Source organism: Corapipo altera, unplaced genomic scaffold (genome assembly GCF_003945725.1).
Source record: "Corapipo altera isolate COAL_440 unplaced genomic scaffold, ASM394572v1 2b, whole genome shotgun sequence".
Lineage (NCBI taxonomy): Eukaryota > Metazoa > Chordata > Aves > Passeriformes > Pipridae > Corapipo > Corapipo altera.
This window is the reverse complement of record NW_020884874.1, coordinates 21,802,615-21,822,944: the sequence shown is the minus strand read 5'-3', so window position 1 is coordinate 21,822,944 and position 20,330 is coordinate 21,802,615. Positions and strand designations below refer to the sequence as shown.

The 20,330-nt window shown below is 40.1% G+C and overlaps 1 protein-coding gene across 2 annotated transcripts; it reads left to right on the top strand.

Annotated features, from left to right (window-relative positions):
* The first annotated feature begins 2,907 nt into the window (after nt 1–2,907).
* LOC113942788 (p53 apoptosis effector related to PMP-22-like) lies at nt 2,908–18,721 on the top strand. Of its 2 annotated transcripts, XM_027633881.1 has the most exons (4): nt 2,908–2,965; nt 3,054–3,369; nt 16,413–16,556; nt 16,791–18,721. In XM_027633881.1, the coding sequence occupies exons 2-4, from the start codon at nt 3,165–3,167 to the stop codon at nt 17,003–17,005; spliced, it is 564 nt and encodes a 187-aa protein (XP_027489682.1). In that variant the 5' UTR covers nt 2,908–2,965; nt 3,054–3,164; the 3' UTR covers nt 17,006–18,721. The 2 variants fall into 2 exon arrangements, with proteins under 2 accessions (XP_027489682.1, XP_027489681.1); XM_027633880.1 differs by lacking the exon at nt 2,908–2,965 and having other exon boundaries at nt 2,990–3,369.
* The last annotated feature ends 1,609 nt before the right edge of the window (nt 18,722–20,330 follow it).

The window sequence follows — 20,330 nt, the reverse complement described above, 5'->3', positions numbered from 1 at the left end:
AAGATAACACACAAGAGAACACATAATAAAATAAACCTAGCAAAGCTTTTAAAATCCAAACTCTGGGAATTTGTTTTTTATAAGCAGTGTGAGCATTAGAGAATGAAAATATGCTTGCTGCAAAAGCCATGAACATACACTACAGCTGGTCATCTTATGATAATCCAGTAATTTATATAGTTTAGCTGATCAGGTCAGAGACTAAAGGTGAGTGAAAATGTGCTGCCAATCATTTCTAAGCTTCTTCTTCCACTAAGAAGAAGTGGCTGTCTTGGCTGAAAAAGGCATATTTTTATTTTTAGTGCTAATGCCTCTTAGCTCTAATGATTATTTCAAGTAATAAGAATGAAGATTCATTAGCAATATATTTAGTTGCAGAAAGTGCACTACGATCTAACAAACAGTTTTAACACTGATAATATATAATTTTCAACAGATGATGCCAGGAGGGACTATCCACAGATACCTGAAAAGGAGAAAAAGCATTTGCTTTCATGTAAGCACCCAGCTTGTACATTGCAAAAGACAAAGCATGGTGAGGGTACGTCATCATTTCAAATCACTTAAAGTTTCCAACTATTTTCCCGTTTGTCATAGAACTATCAGAATTACAAGAGATAGATGCATCATTTCATCACCTTTGAATGATGAACCCTCTCTGCTCTTCCAGATATCACAAAATACCCTTTTACTGAACTTGAAGATTGCTTGTAGTTCTAAATTACTTAGGGATGACAAAAACGGGCAAGACACAGAAACACCCGTGATGATTGAACACTACTCACCTTCTTTCACAGCTTGACAATGTGCTCTATGGTATCACCTTGCAAATGCTAACATTTGTGACAGTATGCATTCATCCACAGGTGAGCTACAGCAGAAACTGATGACAAATCTTTCAGTCATAAGTGCCTACCCGAAACATGGCTGAGCATTCTAAATGCAGGGAAGACCATTTTAGTCCTCAACGAATATTGGCTCTTGTTTGTTGATGAGAAACAAGACATCAGTTTTGTCTTGTGATGACAAGTGCTGATTTCATACTAGATTTCCAGTACAAAATTGCTTTAACTTGATTTGGCTATTTCCTTAGAAAGCTGTAATTTTGTGGAAGATTGAAACTTGGCAAGAGATTGGATACAGACAGCTGAATGAGGGCTTGTCTACACTCTACTGCCACATTCATGAGTGTTTCTGAAGTCATCTTTAAAAATCCATTTCATATCCATATCTGTGTTCTCTCAATCTTTTGGATTCTATTGTGCCTATTTCTACCTCAGCTGTGGCAACAGAAAGAACATGTGTAAACAGACTTGGACAGCTTGCATCTACCAGCATATTGCACTAAGGGTGAGCGTCTAATGATGATACATTGCAGTGTTATAGAACTGGTAAATGGCATTTTAAACATTAGGTTAATGATAACTGAATTTGTGGATAGCACAGATGTGGAGTACAATGAAAGCTACATTCTATTCTAAGGAAATGCTTATTCTGTTCCCTAAAGTTCACTTTACAAAAAAACATGTGAGACTCTCCCTTAATTTCAGTTCAGAATAGCAGACGACATGTCTTCATGGTTGTCTTTAGCTTTTAGTGCCATTAAAATTCAATAGCCAAAACTGTAAAAGTGTCTCCTGCTGTTGCAGAGACCTGATGGATGCCCTTGATGGACTTCTCACAGCCACAGGAATATTGGACTGTGTCGGAGCCACAGGGCAGCTGCTGACAGGATGCTTCAGCTAGACAGAATAAGAGATAAAGCAGCCATGCCACTGCTAATCTACCACCAGGCTAGTAAGATATCTCTAATGAGAGATATCGCACAGTGTCATATTAATCTGTTCAAATTGTGTTCATGATGGAGTTACTACTCCTTCACTGTGCTGTAGCTTGTTACTGTGAATGTTCCAATTTGGTTCTGTGCAAGCTCCATGCCACTTTATGTACAGTGTATCAATGCAATGTAAATTACTAATTTCTTTTATTTAGGCCATTATTGATTTATGAATATCAATTTGGAAAAATGCTGTGAATTTGCAGTTCAGTATGGCTGTCACATTGCACCATGATCTGCAGTACAATAGCAAATTTCTGTGACTAAATGGAGTCAATACTTGGATGTAGCCTCACCTGACAAAATTCAACATGGGAGCAAGGGATACTTTGCATCCTCTGGGCTTAACTGGTTTTCACACAAACCAGCTTTGATCTGTAAGGGCTGCAGCTGCTTTCAGATGTAAACACATCTGGGTCCTACCAAAATGCCAGGTTGTGGCAGCTGTTAGTTCAAAGGGAGAGTGCAGGGAGCCCAGCTATATTGATTCTGAGCTGACAGACAGAACCCTGCAGTAGGCTGGGTGGCCTCCTCTGCATCACTCTCAGCATGCTGCAGACAGGCTCTGACAGGCCCCAGGCAGTGCATGTACAGCCAGAGCCATGCACAGGGAGTGTTTGTAAGGCTCAGTCAAATCAAAACTCATTTTTTTTCTCCCACTAAGGCTATATCCGGATCATACTGTAGCTATGCACCAAAGGGGGGAAGGGAGGACAGTCCCATGTTCTTTATTGTCTCAGCTTTATAGCAGCTAGAAAATTTTTTAATTGTAAAAAGTAAGAGATGTTTTATTTTTAAATGGAGTCCAAGAAAGGCCGCTTTCAGCCTCCAGGTGGCAAGTTTCAGAAGCAATCACCCTCTCATGCAAATAGTTCCTATTTTGTCTCTGTTTTCACCTGCCATAGAGCAAATCCCTTAGGAGATAGAAAGGTGTATGCACAGCTGTGAGATTCTTCTGCTGGTGGGAATGTCGGGAAGGAAAGTGTTAAATGCTGAGGGTAAAACAGCACCCAATTTCTTACCTAGTCAGCAGGGCAGAGAAGATCCCACAGATAAACCCAGCCTCAAAGCTCAAACCCAGCTCAACTGGTTATTGCTCAGTGGCAGCTCTTACTCATCTGAATCTAGGTGGAGCTCCTTTCTTCCCTCCATTCCTCCCTCCCTCTCTGCTGTGTTTCTCCTGACTTTTCTCAAACATCCCTACATGCGGCCGTAGGTACCGGAACTCACTTTCTGGGAGCTTTGCAGAAGTACCCACTGCTTTGCATCGCTCAGTCTGCGGCAGAGACAACTGTTCCCGTCCCACCAGCCACCCCTGCCCTGAACAATGGTGAAGTACGGCCTCGACTACACGCGGTGCAGATGGATCCTACCCCTGCTCCTAGGCATAGGAGTGATCTTTGGTATCATTGCGCTGGCGGGCAGGGGCTGGCTGGAGTCGCAGACCTTGCCCTACGTGCAGCAAGCGTCGTTATGGCAGAACTGCAGGAGGCAGGGTGGGGAATGGAGCTGCGAGTCCCTCATGGGTTACGGTAAGCGCCTGCAAGGGTGGCGGGGAGCAGTCTCTGAAGCAGCGGGTCACATCTCCAAACTCATCTTCCCTCGGCTCTCCTAACTGTATCGCCTAATATCTGGCATTTATATATGAGGTTATGGGCAATAGGAATTGTCACTGAAATACATCAAGGCTTTTGGCTAAACGGGTGAAGAAATAAAATGCCCTCACCCCTCTGAAATAAAAAACTGATGGGTTACATAATACAAAAAACCCCCACACATGGTAATGTATCAGTGCAGAAAATATTACAGCATTTTCTTCCTCTCTTAGAAGAAGCTGGTAACTAATCACTACTTTTCAAAACTTAACGGCTACTGCTGATCAAATATCCAAACAGCAGGTTGTGTGGGTAAGCCTGGCATTAGTGTGACAAGCGAGTCTGAGTGCCAGCAAGAAATGAGGAGGTAAAAATGTAAGATGGTAGGAAGATATTCCCAGGGAGTGTCAGGCTGCAGAACGCTGACCTGAAACTGCTCCGGTAGGTGGGTCGTGTGAAAAAGTCTTCTTGTGATTATGAAAGAAAGCTTTAAAAGATGAAAGGATTTCTTGTTTGTAATAAGTTTTGGTTAAGTATGCTATGAAACATGTTGTTGACCCAGGTGCAATCTTCAGCTTGAGAAGATGTAAACCACTGAGCCTGGAAGAAGAGCCCAAGAGAAGGGTCACTCTACATGTGCCCTGTTTCTTTTTTTTTTTTCCTTTTTTTTTCTTTCTGTATATCTGCTATTGGCCATGCTCTGAAGTAAGTAATTGTGAATGAAGGGCTGTTAGCCTGAGCCAGGAGGAAAGTTCAAGTGTTCTTAAAATTTATGATAATTCAAATGAAAAGGAAGAACATTTTCTCCAAGGCTAAGAATCTCAGCTTTTATTGTTGAAAATGAGTGTAAAAACACTTGCAGAAGCAGTCTCAGGGATCATTTATTACAGCTTTTCAAAATTGTTCTGGAAAGTTTATTGTACATCATCAAACTCTACTTTCTATGCACAAAATTTGGCTGTAATGAGTTAATTGTAGCAGGCCTCTGTGAGTGCTGGGCTCCAGGGCAAGACCAGTGCTACTGAGCATCACACCCAGTCCTGCTCTCAGGGCTCCACGATCAGCTGTGTGGTTGGGCATAAGTCAAGCCAGCAAATTGGCCTCTGGTACATGGCACTAGAGCACAGGATAGAGAACATGATGCTTAGCAAAGGGCTTCTCCCTAAGCTTCTCCTCCTATGCTTCCCAAAAAGTCAGCTGTTCTCTTGATCTCCCGGTTAGGCCCTAGAAAATGCCACAGATGCCTGCTTTAACTGGAGAGAAAATACCAAGACATTTCACCTTGCTTCTCTTGATAATATAAAAGAATTTTCACGTTGCTTCCAGGTCCTATATAATTGTTTGGCATTTCACTTCCTTCCTTATCCTGCCTCACTCTGATAGCCTTGAATTCTGCATCTGTATGCAGTTTCCCACTGGACAGCATCTACAGACAAACCAGTCTCTCTATGTAGACTGTCCTACAGTGTCTGGGGTTGCCATGAATCATATCCACAGTAAGTCCAGCACTTTTAACACAGATATGTTGGACTTGGTACACATATGCAGAATATTATATGGTGGCTACGTTGGACAGTCTAATGATGTTTCTGAAAGCATTAGAAATGCTGTTCACGAGCTGCATGACTGCTTTATGCTCTCAATGGGCATGCATCTATCATTTGACCTCTTCACAGTGACTAAATACCCAGGAAACATAAGCAAATCCTCAAAATGCTCCTGGACAAAATTTCTAGGTAGAAGAGAAGAATATGTCTGGGACAGTGGAGTCACTTAGCCTGTGGGAGAATACGTAAAGCCTGTATGTAAACAATGGGTGCATAGGCCAGGTGACAGTGGATTACACTGCCAGGCTTCTGCCTCTGCAAGATTATGCCATTAAAATGCAGATCTTTGCTCAGTGGTTTGGGATTGGGATTTTTCTTCTGTGACTCCTGCTTTTTCTTACGCAGGGCACAGGTGGCTGATGCTGGTCTTGGATTCTGACCAAAAGACAAGGCCACGAGACAGCATTTCACTTGTGACATCCAGGTCTTGTATTGAGCCTGATTCTGCCTGCCTTAGCATTTAAACATAGGGTTTTAACAATTCTGGGATTGTGTTTATCCACAGTACTCCAGAAAGGCCTTGGAAAACAAGCAGTCAGCATCATGTGGGATGTTTAACTTTGTGCCAAGCTAAATACAGTGCTGGTTAAACAGAGAGTAATTATCCACCTTCCTGAGTGCAGAGACAAAAGACATGGTGTAAACATAAATGACAGAAGTGTTTTACATCCTTCCTGAGATGAGATCTCTTTCCCCCCTCTATGCCACAGTTTCCATCTTGTTTCTTCTGATCTTTACTTTCAGCTTCCCTGTCTAATCTGCCACTAGCTGGGTAGGTTCTGAAATTCCTGCGGGGATGGTTTCACTGATATATGTGATATGCATGTGTACTCCAGCAGCTGCCAAGAAATATTGTCAACATGACTTGGACAGTGTAGTTATCTTAATCCACTTCAGACATCTTCATCATATCGTAATTAGATATAATTGTAACATTCTTGCAAGTTTTTAATTATAATGTGCAAATTCAAATCAAATGCCGCACGTGCAATGTTTATAATTCTCCTTGAATTTCTGCTGTTTGGCTTAAGATGTGTTTATACACAGTCAGAAGACAAAAACCCAACATCATTGAGGTTGGTCAGATTGGAAGGGAAGCAGGTTGAATGTTTCATTGGCTGCAGCAGTGGAGTTTGGAGTCTCCAAATAGCTGCTTAAACTGGCAGAATTAAAACCTCACAGGGTCACAGGGAAGACTTTTTTTTTTTTTGAAAGCCAGTAGAGTAGCTCCACTTGTGCAGTTGTCTTTTGTGAAAGCATCTGTTCACCCGTGACCTTGTGCAAAGTTTATGAGCTCTGTGAAAAGTGAGAATAGGAAGAGTTTATACAGTTATCTTCTCCAAGAGTTCAGATCATCTGCTTTAACTGTATGACACTCATGTAGACTTTATCAGAAGTCATTTGCTTTTCAAGCGTATTTAGTTCAAATAAATAGAACTTTCTAGGTAAAAATGTCTAGTGCATTGGGGCACTTAGAATGCATTGAGTTTAGGATGAAGAGCTGAGAGATACAAACAGTAGTCTTCATTGTTCTGTCTTTATGAAGAGAGATGAAGACATTTGGATAGAGAATGAGCATGATATGGAATATATCTGTCTGGGACATGGCTAAGTTCACAAAGAAAATGCAGAGGTTAAACCCCACCATGAAGCTGGTATAGCACTCCTTTGTTTTTCTTGATCTTTGCTATATTGCTTCTCTTGAACAAGGTGTGTCTTCCAGACCTGAGACACTTTTTCAGTATGTAATTTTATTCCACTGTAGGCTTTGAAGATGTTTAAACGTGTAGGTTTGTCTGGGGGAAAATAACTGATTTTATTAGTCTCAGTGTCATGCACAATGGGGTGAAGAACTTGTGATTCCACTTGTCCCATCTTATGTTCCGCCCAGCTCTGCAGCTCTTCCATGTGCAGATGCTGCCATCAAAACAACTGAAAGTTTAAAGCTTGAAGTTTAAATTGAAGTTATCAGCTCATTTGCATAGTGCAAACAGAGATCTTGGGGAAAAAAATCAGGAAAAGGCTTTTCCACATTGCAAGTGGAATCCAGTTCCTCAGTTATTTTCACATCATAGTATTCAATTATAGCCTTTTTCTAGGATGTGTGGAGGTTTTAGTGGCTATGGAGATTAGTGGAGGGATGAATGATTTTGCCATGTGGAAAGCACACCTTCCTGCATCTTGTCTTCCGGGCAAATCACTCTTAACTGTATTCTAGGTAATTCCAGTTTTATTTTGATCTATGAATATTAATGCAATACTACAAGAAATGAAGGCTAATATAGTATGATTATAATGAACAAAATTACTTCAGATATGACAGTGGATGAGTATGGCTGCAAGATAAGTGAAAGAAGGGAATGTTGCAAAGGTAATAATCCTCTTGAGGAAAGAAATATTCTGCATCCCCTTTGATGAGTAGATTTGCTTCCCCTGTTTTGCCTGTATCAGGCTCTTATTTCTGGATAATCTTTTACTATGATGAAGCATTCTTTATTATTCTGGAGGAGGAACAAAATGGAAGTCACTGACTAAAAGGGTAATGATACAACAGCAGGTACAATCCTCAGGGAATGATACAACAGCAAGGCTCATGGTGTAGTTGGGATCAGTTTCCAAGGAGCAAAGGCCCTCTCTTGGTACTACACCTGCCACTGGCCTTGCACTGCTGGCCACACAGCTCTCTCCCTCTGGAAAACTACCTTCTCCATCAGACCAGTGACTCATCACACCTGGGGCACAGGACAGACCAGGCACCAGGTTTCACCATTGCCACGCTGCCTACGTAAAACTGTTTTGCCTTTCCCCGCGTTCCCATAGCATCTGACAGCCAGCACCTAATTCCAGGCATCTGAGAGTGTCTGTACATTGGAACAGAAATGGAGCAAGTGAATAACTGTGCTTTTGGAGCAGGGACCAGCTGAAGTCACAGTGGCTTTATTGCAGATTTTCCCTGAAGTCAAGGTTCTGTGTTTAACAGCTTTCAGAATCTGGTAATATCCAAGTAGATTTGTGAAAGTGTCCTTGCAACTGGAAAACAAAGGCTCAGGACGTTTCTGACCAGTCCAAGGAAGCCTGTGGGAGAGCCCAGGATGGACCCCAGCTCCATGCCCTGTAAATGACGCAGATTACGGGGCAAGCCTTGACTCCTTTGACACAGGGTGAACTGAAAATGAAAGCCTCTTGCTGTTCCTACTGTATCGTAGCATGAAATGGTTATATTTATCTAGAGTGATTGCCTGTAGTTTAATGACAATGTGTGGAGAAGAACACAATTTCCTGTCATCAGTCTCCTAAAAGTCTAGCGTTACCTGGGACTAACCAGTGAGAAATGACATTACAAGATTAGTTACTTAATAATGTAGAATATTCAATAATTATTCAAAACATAGAATGATAGAAAATACAGTCTCAATTAAACATATAGAGTAATGAAAATATCACAACAGTGTATTTAAGGAACTCTGCTGCAAGAACGAAAGAAAAAATTCTATTTTTCCCCATCTTGTAGGGGACACTTCATTGTTTCTAAAAAGTTATAAGAGAAGGGAATCAAGCCCAGAGAATTTAATTACCATGGCATTTTTCATTTCTCATCTGCAATTGCTAACATGCTTTCCCTTGTAATTTAAGAGCTTGTCCTTTTATAATTTTAGTGGCAGACTCATTTAATCAGAGTCTTTTCTAAATAATAGTTATGTTCTTGAGCAATTAATTTTACAAACCTCCCTTTAATAACTACAGTTAGATTGGGTGGAAAAATAGCAGTTATGTAGAGGGTTCTCGTCTCCCCATCAGGAAATATGAACTGCTGGTGTTGAGGACTTTGTGAAGATCCTCAACACTCTGTGTTGTCAGGACCTGAAATGCTTGAGAGAGGATTCCATTCACTCACACACACACAGGAGTCATCTCTGCTGAAAGCATGTGGAAACTTGTGGCCAAGCTCTCAATTCTCTTCACCTCATCTCTTCCTCTGGCTTATTGAGGTAATCAGATACAGCAGAGCTATAATAACCTCTCCATAGTCTGAACAGTGATAAGGGTGGCAAGATGCACTCACAATTTCACTGTAGGTTTAAACAGTCAGATTGCTTAAGTGTAAAAGTGTTACATAAGAAAATAAATGAAACTCTCAAAACGTTTTTTCACATTTCTATGTCACTTCTCACTGGCAGCTTGTGTTGTTCTGAGCAATTTTAAACACATTGACTCAGTGAGTGTTGTAATGCTATGTTTCTTCTTGGTTAAGTACCATTACAAAATATCTCATTGATCAGAAATTCCCAGGAACTCAAGGTAGTTTGTGGCATGATGGCAATAGCCCATGTCCCAGAGGTATCTAGCTTCCTTCTACTAGTACTAATTCACACTTCAGATCACTTCAGGTGTATCAAATCTGCAATTTAATACATCTAATGTCACCTATTATGTTGACATATGTCAACATAATGTCATCTATTATACACACTGTGCCCAAATCAGGCCCCAAATACAGGAAGTCTCAATGCCATTAGCACTAAGGAGCAAGTGGTGAAAATTTTCAGGAGGCATTGTAAAACTGTTTAATTTGTAAGAACAGTAAATAGAATTAATGTATTTTTAAGAGCACAAAGCACCGTTTCTGCCTATATGTTGGGGTTTTATTTTGCAAATGGTGAAATTTTGCTTCTAACAGAAAATCAGGTCCAGATTCACAGCTGCTGTCTGTTAGAGGGAAATTCCCTAGTGCAAAAGGAAACTTTCAGCAAGGTTCCAGAACAAAGTTTGCTCACAGCATAAAAACTTCAGATCAAGAGTGAGAACAATACTTGGTGCATATGGAAATAAGATGTAAATTCAGTGTTCTTTAGTCTCAAATGTCTCTGGGAATATAAAACTTTAAAAGAACTTTTTTGGAAAGGTTCCACTCTGCTGAGTTGATTAGAAGTCCTAGTTCATAGCCTGTGTTATTATGAAAATTGGTTCTATTTAATTCACATTCACTATTTCAGTCCATCTTTAACTGAGGAGTAGTTAGGGAGCAGGTACATCTTGCTATTCTCATTAACTGAGCTTATGTAAATGAACTGATTAATCAATGCCTTACCTGTTTCATTTATGTGATCCTCCCAACTCCCATATACACATCCAAGTGTAAGTAATCCTTCTTTAATTTAAAATAAATAGGAAAAAAAGAAGGAAAAAAATGTTATAGCATTAAAGTGTATGAGACTGAGCTTTAATCCTGAGATATTCTCAATGTATGCAACTGCTTCTCAAGATAATGTGAGATAGGGCTACTCCCTGACTCTCATGAGCAAACCTTTAATTTTGAGGCACTATGTGTGCATTATTTTTAATAGCTAACTTACTCCCTTGGTGCTCACTTTGATGATGGCTCTACACCCTCTGCCACTTCTGCCTTCCTAGCGCTAAGTAAGCATCAGGAAGCAGCTCTCATTAATAGAACACTTGCAGAAGCCAGCTTCTAAGTCAAGTCTGTACATGTCTGAGCTTATTATGAGATGAATTTGAACCACTCCCTGAAGATGTAACTGCTCCTCCCCTCAAATTCAAGTTGGAATAGCTTGTCAGTTTAATTGCTTACCTCAGTAAGAGGGGAGGGTTGCCGATTTGCCTGTGTTTGTTTGTGAGTGAAGTCAGTAGTGAGGAATTAATAGGTTTTTGCTTTAAAGGAATTAAAGCCCTATAAGTCACACTGAACTATCACTTTAGCACTCATCTGTGGTCAAGACACTGCCTTCTGCTAATATGTACTGTGTTTTACTGAGAGATGACATATGCATGGAGGTTCTTGTCCTTAATGTTGTCATTTAAAATCATTATTATGGGGTAATTGTCATAAAGTCCTAATCCTTTCTTCTTTATATGGGACCTGTTACTGATCACCAAGAAACTTTTGCAATGACATTATCTTAGTGTGAACCTAAATAGGTCATTCTCTGTTTCCATGGTTGTCTCTTAAATAGTGGCAGACTAAAAGCTGGTTCCAGCTCTCATAAAAATGGCTTTCATGTTATGAGATAATACTCTGTTATTAAATGAGAAATCCATAATAACTGCCAATGAACTCTAAAGAAGTAATGCTAGGGGAATTAAGAACGGAGTTACCAAAAAGGGAGCCACACAGAAGGACTAAAAATTACGTATTCCACTCCAAAAGTTATAAACTCACACAAAAAAAATTCAAAGGAAATCATTCAGTATTGACTACTGTTGGAAAGATACACAGAAAGTGAAGTTGCTTCAAAAATGATCAAGATATAATGAAAACAGAAACTCAGAAAATAGTGCACATCCAATCATGCCTTTGATTTTTTTTCTCATTTTATTCTGTTCATAAATTATGCATGACTAACATATGATTTTTCCTCATTTGTACAGATTTCCCTTGAAACTATTTTTGGTCAATAGCTTTCAGTCTGCACGTGCAATTTATTCATAAGCTGCTTTTAATCGTTTTGGATTTATCTTGGCTTATTTATCATGCACATGGGTATTTCAATGCCAGCTCATGTGATCAGCAAACACTTGCAGAGATTTCAATGTACATTTGTTTTCAGAAAGAGCGCAGAAATTTCTCATAGTTGGCATGTTGTGGAGTTGGGATTTCCAGGAGACAGGATATTGCACTGTTTAGTGTTGCACAGGTAACACGGGGAATCCAGAGTCCTGATGACAGCGGCTTGTACATACACTAGCAGCTTGTAACCCTTCAGCTGACAGAGGTGTGTTGAGTTTGATGGACCATCTTAAGATCCAGAAATCACATGTTCTGCTGTGAACATGGGCACTTTCACATAGAAACTTTCTTGAGGAGTACAAACCAAAGGCAAATGGGTAAAACCTGGCCAAAGCAGTCCCTTTTCAAAGTGAAGCATGTGCTCTGTAGTGTTCACCACACCCTGAAGAAGAATGTCAGGTTGAGAAACCCAAGTGAGTTCAGCTCTGTTTCCAAAATAATGCTCTTTCCCTTTAATCAAAGAGATGTAAAACAGGTTGAGCTCTGCAAACTCAGCCCAGAAACATTCTCATTACATGCAACAGAGAAATGAATTGCCACCATTGCAGATTTTAGTTCTTTTAAGAATTGCTTTGCAAGATTGTAGATAGAACTGCAGCATTTGTGTTTCTTTCCCTTGGTAGTATGAAGGATAACAGAGAAAAATATTAGTCTGTTACATTTTCTCCTCCCGATCCCTTTTCCTTTTGAATTAAAGATATCCTTCCTCAAATTGCTGCACAATTCACTGCAGTGTTAAAATGATCAGTCAGCAAGAACCTGTAGGTAGTGGTTGGTGTCTTCAAGGTGGCAACAAACCTTTGTTTTTCTTCCCAGTGATAGTTGTGTATTTAGCTTCCAGCCAGGAAGAAAATTTGGAGAAATATGTTCTTATTGATTATACAAGGAACAGTACTCCTGAATTCTCTGGGGTGACTTTCAGAAAATGTGACCAAAAGAGAGACTCGATAGTTTATGTGGTTTGGGGGTGCCAGATCAAAGAAAACAGGGGAATTTTATTGTGAATATTTTCCCATGTTTTGAAACACGTATGCCAGAAAAACAGGCATTTGCATTTGTCATGAGGGAAGTCAGCTTACCATGCTATTTTCAAGGTACAACAGCTCTTTTTTGAGGGCACCATTTGGAGCATGAAAGATGGTAGGCTAAGGAAATACTAGGTCTGGTTGTTCGAAGTTTTGGCTCAGGTTACTACTGACCAAGGAAGTTTGTTTCCTTATGTGTGAAGCACAAACAGTGTTTATGCTTTTGCAAACTGTAAAAGCAAGTGAGTAAAATCAGGAAGGCGGGAAACTGCAGGCACTCAGTCCTGGATCTCTAATTAAGTCCATCAGGTTCCCCATGGCTGCAGCCAGCTGCAGGATATTCTGAATGTGTTTATATGGTGCAATCCAAGAGGTAGTCATGCTACCTCCAAACTGAGTTAGCTTTAATAGCAGAGTAATAAAGCTGCGTTATTATTGAATTCTGTCTCAGTTCATTATCTTGCTCATAAGAAACCATGAGTTCTGTCCTGGCTTGGGCAGGCTCTTTCTGGTCTCTAAATTAGCTGAGGGGTCTTCTCACACTGTAGGGAGTTTTAGAAGGCAGGCATTTATTTTTATTTTCATTTTCCAGTAGTCACATATTACTGTATTCACTGTGGATAGCCCAGACTTTCACAAATCATTGCTGATTGACATACAAAACACTATTATCAGAAGCACTGTCCTTGCTCTGCTTGAGATAGGCATAAAAACATGGTTTCCTTCTGTCTGTTTGGGTTAGCAAGGTCTTGTTTTAAGACAAAATTGCTCAGAAAATTACCAGTTAGAAGGAGTTTTGAAGAGCGGATGGTGTGTAGCTGCCTACAAACCTTTTTAAAGTGTTCATTGGTGTTCTTTCAGCTGACAGAGGAACTGAAACCTCTTCTTGATTTGATGACAGTTGGACTGGATCCTTTCAGCTTTCAACTGCCCTCTCTCCAGAGCGAAGGATACTTTCAGTTAGTGTTGCACCAGTGAGGATTCTTTGGCCTGGAGTACACATTTTTAAGAAAAAGCTTTGCAGTTACAACAATTTATTTATGCCTTTGATCAATGTTAAAACAAAAAAACCCCGCAACATTGAAAGATAAGAAAATGTTTGGTCCAAATTAGCCACTTGTTTGTCAGTGGTTTTTGATCAATTTCATTCTACTAATTCTGACATTTTTAAGGAATTTTAAGTTCTAGTTCTATTGGTAAAGACACTAAGCTACTTCAGTACTCCTGACTGGCACAAGGAAAAATAAACATCTTGGATATAGAAACAGTTGCAATTATTCTTGCACAAAGCTTTTGCTACCTTTTACCCTAGAAAGGTAAGGTGTTTACACACTCAGACTTAGTAGTCTTAGACTACTGATAGCTGCTGCTTTTTGTAAAAGACAAATGAAGTCAGTTCCTCAAAAATACCCCATAAAGACTCTTCCATGCAATCCTATTGCCTTACTTGGAGCTGCATATTGTTTTTCTTCCAATGTTGAGTTAATTTTTTTCTCTTCTGTAGAAGTGACAGTCACAAAATTGGCTGTTAAGTGATTAAGCAATGCCTCCAAGTGATGTAAGTATCCTGCAACAAACATGTCTCTTCTTGTCATAGAGCCATTGCCCAGCAGGCTGGGCGTGCACCCAATCTGCTTTCATACAGTCACAGCATTTGTAACACTTCTTCAGGAAAAACACCTGGCTGAGCCTGGCGGAGGAGGGAGATGCTGGCATAGGCAAGGTGCCACCACACATGGCTGCAGCCACCAACCATGGCTCCCTGAGCCCCCAGTCCAGGTGATGCTCCCACCCCAGAGGTTGGTGCTTTTCCATCAGCTCTTGGGAAGCAAGGCTGAGCTTTGGCAGACTGGCAGTGGGCGAGACGGAATGCCTAGGACTCCTGGTGCCTCAGAACTTGCTGGGCAGGCAGCTGTTGAGTCTGCTCTAGGAAAGGACACTCCTTTGCCTGGGAGTTTTGTACCTAACCAGAACCAGTTGTGCACCTAAGGAAAACCATCACCTCTACATGTCCTTGTCACTTCACCCTTCTGACAAAAGTTATAGTCCTTGTATGCCGAATGGCAGTGAGGTCACAACTGCTGAGAGACTTCTCTTATGGCCAGGTGTCACTTTTTTGCCTTTTAGAGGGGTAACAGAGTGGCTGGGAGCAGGAGCATCTTCAACAGGGTATATTGAGCAGTATAATAAATTCCTCTTCCTGAGTGTTTCTTCTAGTACTCTGCCTGAGGTGCTGTCCTCCCACCTGTGCCTCGACATTCAAGCCGACTGTAAACTCCCAGAGAGAAGAGTTTGGGCTAAGATAATGGGCTAGAAAATGAGATGTAAGAACATACTAGCTGTCCCTATCAGTCTTCTCAGGCAGCTGCCTGTTTAAAGGAAAAAAATACAGCTGGAAAGCCCTATAAGCAGACAGAAAGTTTTTTGGCATAAGAAAGAACATGGGCATGACATAAAACTGAAAATACAGTGCAATAGCTAGAATGAAGCGGGGATCATAAATTGGGGGTATGAAAGGGAAATATGTTTTGATGGAGTTATGGGAAGAAAAGGATATCTGGAAAATCCTGATCCATTTTTCTCATCTAATATAGTGGTGGTATGGGGCCTGGGGGAAGAGCAATTTGTCACTCACTGGAAACAGGCCAGTGGCTTTCATGCATACCTGACTGTAGTCATGGGAAAGGCAGGACACTTTGCATTTAATTACTTGCACACTTAAAGCAAACAAATTGGCAGGTTACTGGATATCAAAAATCTTAACTTACACAATTTCAGATACAACTTTTACTGAACAGTGTGCACTGAATTTAAGTTGAATTGTAATTATCATCAGGGTTGTTTGAGATATGATAATTTTTTGGCATTGCTGCTGTATATATTTGGTTACAAGCCAAAACCTTACAAATGCATAGTGTATAGGTGAGGGGATGAAGTCTGTAGATGCCTAGCAGACTTCAACTGCTTCCTCAATTTAAAAGGTAATTTAAAAAGTGTTAAAATGGTTTTTTTACATTTAAAAGAGGAGACACTTTGGTCTCTTTGAGCAGTAGTTGCTCCTCAAGTCTTAAAATATTAAATAAATATTATTTTTCCAGTTGTTGTGCCAACGTAATATGCTTTGCTTTGACATGTTATAACATAAAGTTATATAATTTGAAAATTAAAGAATTAATATCCTGAACAAGCTTGTCAAAATGAAGTTGTTCTAAATTTGTACCAAAATTAGAGGTCAAATTTCTTTACAAAACAGATTCCAAATCCTTAACTCCATTTAAGACACAGAGCTAAACAAAGGCTGAAAGGCAGAAATCTCTGAATTTTGACATTTGTGGGCTACTGCCACACCTTTAAGTTTGCATGTGCTTGTATGAACTTTTCATTTTAAAGGAAGAATTAAATTAATTACAGGGCAGTTTAATTCCCCTTATCCGGGCAAAATGAACCTGATTTTATGGCATCTGCTGAAGTAACATTTGTTATTAAAGGAGGGTGTCCATTCTTACATTTTAAAGCCATTTTTGTCTAGATTCTTCATTGTTAAAGCTAAAGAATAAATTTGCATGCAAGCCCCATCGGAATCCCTGTGAGAGGACAAAGCTGGCATTTTTATGCATTCTGCACTTAGTGCATGATTTTTTTGTGGAACTAAAATGTTCACTTTTAAGAGGAGAGAAAGATCCCATGCTTTCTTTTTTGGGAGCTAACCTTCTTTTCACAGTTTTTAAAATGAACCTTTCATTATGAACCACAGAAAAACAATCCAAAGGATTTTTTTTATTGTTTTTGTTCCTTTCTAACCTATCTTCCTTCTGATTTCAGCCTGGGGAAGAGCTGCTGCTGCAACATACCTGGTTGGCTTTCTACTTCTAGTCATCTGTTTTGCTCTGGCCATCATAGCATTTGCCATTGACACACTTCGGTTCAACTTCATACGTGGGATTGGAGGCTTACTTTTTGTGGCTGGTAAGGAGTCAGGCTTAAAGTATGCAGATATATCCATATTAGAACTGATTATTTCCCTCAGCCTATTCTATACTCAAGTCTCTGCCTGTGTGCAGCTGAGCTCTCTGTGAAAACTCAAGTCTGTCACAGCAGTGGATCAATTTTTAGATCCTCCAAAATGTGGGTGATGTTAGCTACAGGTATTATGGAATGGGCTGGATGTTAAACATCTTTTGTTCTCTCCTGTTTCTTCAGCTGTGTTCTCCATCATGGGCCTGGTCATTTATCCAGTAAAGTTCTCATCTGAGATGGAAATGACAGGAATTAATATGTTCAGCTGGGCCTATGGCTTTGGCTGGACCACCGCCATTATGGAAATATGCTTGGGATTCTTCTTCTGCTGCCTTCCTAACTATGAAGACCAGATCTTGGGTAATGTCAAGCCCACATATTTTTACTCTTCCCCATAAGCACCTGGAAAACTGTTTTCATATTCCAGAGATATCTGACAGACTAGCTATGTTTTTCAGAATATTGTCATCAGATGTTAGTAGAAAAGGCTGGAAACTTTTCAAATGTAAAAAAATGGCACTGGCATCTGCAATAAAGTTATTTACTCTATTTTGGACCTTTGTATCTGATGTGGGTTGCTTAGATAAATTGTAAATGTTAAAAGATGTAGGTTTTCCTCATTCATTACCATGAGTGGGGTGCACGTGGATTCCATTGCATCTTCAATACAGTCATCTTTTTAATTAAATTTAGAAAAACTTTTAAAACTGGCAATTAACAGAACAATGTGTTTCACCTTCCTGAAGGAAAGCAGCTCACAAAAAATCCCATTTTATATGTATCGTTTTTAATCTAAAGATTTTGCACATTTTTCAAGAAGTAAAATACCTTAATCCACTGATTAAGTGGTAAATTAATCAGCCAGCACTTCGTAACTTTGCTTCCATTTTTCATTCATTCACTTAAGCTATAAGGACAGGTTAAAAGAGGATTAAAGTCACCTACTAAAGCCAGGATCTTCACTTTTACCCATCCATATGGAATGTATTTATTTCTAAATATTAACAAGAGTAAGAAAGGACCACCATTAAAAATCCTGGCATGCCATTGCTGGTGCCACTACAGAGTGGGCAGAGGCAGAGGGGATTTCAAGCCACCCCTGCAAACTACAGACCTGGTTTGATAAAGCTCCTGGTGTGGTTTTCTTCTTGGGCATCTGACACTTTTTTCTGCTGTATAAAAACCTATGGCTTTAAAATGCTTTGTAATATGGTCCAGCTTTTTTATCCAGTGTAGAAAGGTTGAGTATGACTCCCCTACACCTGAGGAGCTGAGCTGGAGCAGTGTGAGTGTAAGTATCAAACAGTTGATAAAAGGCCCTTTTTTCATTCATTTGTTGTTCTTAAGTATTTTAAAAGTGGAAAATTCATATCGTCATATGTAACTGTAAAATGCATAAATATACCTTGCCATCTCATACTAAAGCTCTCAAAGAGAAAATCACATCATAAAACACCTTTCAGCATCTTATACTCCACAGTGCCTCAAGCCTAAATATATTGCAAGCAATGAAGTATACTCAAGATTCTGCTGGTTTCTGCCTTGTTAAACCTGACTTTATAACATTCCATTTATTTGTAAAGGTGAAAAAAGAAAAAAGGATAATTTGTTATGTGGAAAAGAAGTCTCATCTAAACACTTATCTACGGAGGTTTATTAGCTTGTAACACATCTGCAATTTTTGTAACTATGTATGCTTTATGAAAAGTGCCCTGACAAGTTTTCTTTACTCCAAAGGATAAGAGGTAGAAAAATTTTTAGTAAAACCTCTTGGTAGCTGAAATCAATAAAGGCACAGGGCTTCACCTGGGTTGTTTGGGGCTTTTGTTTGTTCATTTGTTTAAGCAATTAACTCCATTCACTTCTATGGAGTGTTTCTAACTTTGAATAAACATAAGAGATGTATAAGACCAATGGGGAAAATAAATACAACAAGGAATAGTTAGACAGGGACTTGTAAATACCTTCAGAAGATATTTCTTAGCTGGAAGGAAATCAAAATGGAATAGAGTTGAGAACACAGTTTGTATTAAATAACTTGCAATTCTTTGTGTAATATTATCCATTCAGGAAAAAAACATCATAAATATTTTCATTATGCTTATTACACCTAATAAATGATGGTATCTATGTATTGTTTCAAAAATGAGTCTTAACTTTTGTTCTCTACTGAGATTGGAGAAGTGTGGACTCTTCCGAAGCCTCCTCTTCTCAAGCACCACATTGGAGCACGTGGGTATGCTGGCTGGATTTTGAGAGGGGAGAATAACGTACACATCTAGCATCACAACAGCTTGTGTTATTCTTCAGTCCTATTCTGGCTGTCTCCTGAGGCCTTTTGTACAAGCACATGAGAATAGCGCACATGCTCTGTTTGCTTACGGGCTACGTGCTGTCAGGTAACTATACGCATGATTCTGTGCTATAATGTGCTACAGCTCATTTTGGCATGGATGGTAACACATTTGGTATTCACCACATAGGAAGCTGGAGCAGTCCTGCTCAATGTGTTTGCTCCAACAGATGTGTCAATCCCCTGGGGAAGCAAAAGGAACTTAAGCAACCACCGTTTGTATTTACAATTTCTTTAACATTAGCTGGACACTGACAAAACATCTGGAGGTGGGGAAAGGTGCAAAAAACAAGGTTTAGGAGTGTGACTCCAACCTTGATGAGAGAGCAGAGCCTAATTAAAAAGTAAGCAAAATCTCCAGCGATCATCCCCCTTCCTTCCTCCTCGCCTTTGCTGCTCTAAGCAGCTTTACCACCTCCTCTCTTTCCTTCTCCTCCTCTTGCTCCTCCTCCTCCGCAAGGGTGTCTGAGCAGTGCCAGGGCTGGAGGCAGTGGCTCTGCAGGACACAGCCCCAGTCCTCATTCCCCACTGCCACTTTCCCCTTTCTGGAAGAGAGGAGGAGTGAAGCAACTTTGCTGACCCCAGCACAGCAACAGGGATTCTAGGTTGGCTCCCTGCCCCAGGCCCTTCCCGGGAAAGGCTTTCCCTTAAAAAACAAGGAAGGCAGGTGGGTATCCAACAAGCAGAAGCATCAGAGGCACTAGGGTTCAAGTGCCTGCCTTTAGGGTAGTTTGCTTCCAATCATGACAGACCAGTTCACCACAGATTCCTAAAAAAAACACATCCTAAACCCTGAAGCAGAAAAACAGTGAGAAGAAGTATAGAACTGTTTTACAGATGCCAGTGATGTTTCCTGTGACTGCTGCAACAGGGGTGCATGGCAAAAACAGCATGCAAAATACAATTGGTGCTGACAGGAAAGGAAGCTGAATCCAGGAGCCAAGGATGTGCCTCAACTTATTAGATTATTAACTAGCTTCACTACCAACTGCTAGGTTAACAACTAAACTGTTAGAATAGTCTACAATGTAAGGTCAACTACAATATTAACTACCAAATTGTTAAATTAATTTGAGCTAAGTCACAATCAGAAAGCCTGGATTTTCAAGCAAATGAGAAATTAGAGTAAGAGAAGACATCCACTTCGTTCTGCATCTCCATTTGGCAGCATTCTTGCTCCAAGCCTTACCTATAGGAGAACAGGGCACTTAAACACTAAGAGCAGCAAAATAAAAGACTTAAAAGTTTCATTGTGCCCAATGGCAATGCTAAAGAAAGAGCAGGAGAGAACAGATATCTGAAGCTTTTGGGGACATTAGGTTTGCTACAACAACAGAAATAAAGACTGCCAAAGGCATTGCTACCGTTCC

What these genes read in the sequence shown, in the direction of transcription:
- LOC113942788 (XM_027633881.1), top strand. Translation starts at nt 3,165, where the DNA reads ATGGTGAAGTACGGCCTCGACTACACGCGGTGCAGATGGATCCTACCC. An exon ending in CGAGTCCCTCATGGGTTACG is followed by an intron (nt 3,370 to 16,412) that starts GTAAGCGCCTGC and finishes TTCTGATTTCAG; the next exon opens with CCTGGGGAAGAGCTGCTGCT. An exon ending in AGGCTTACTTTTTGTGGCTG is followed by an intron (nt 16,557 to 16,790) that starts GTAAGGAGTCAG and finishes CTGTTTCTTCAG; the next exon opens with CTGTGTTCTCCATCATGGGC.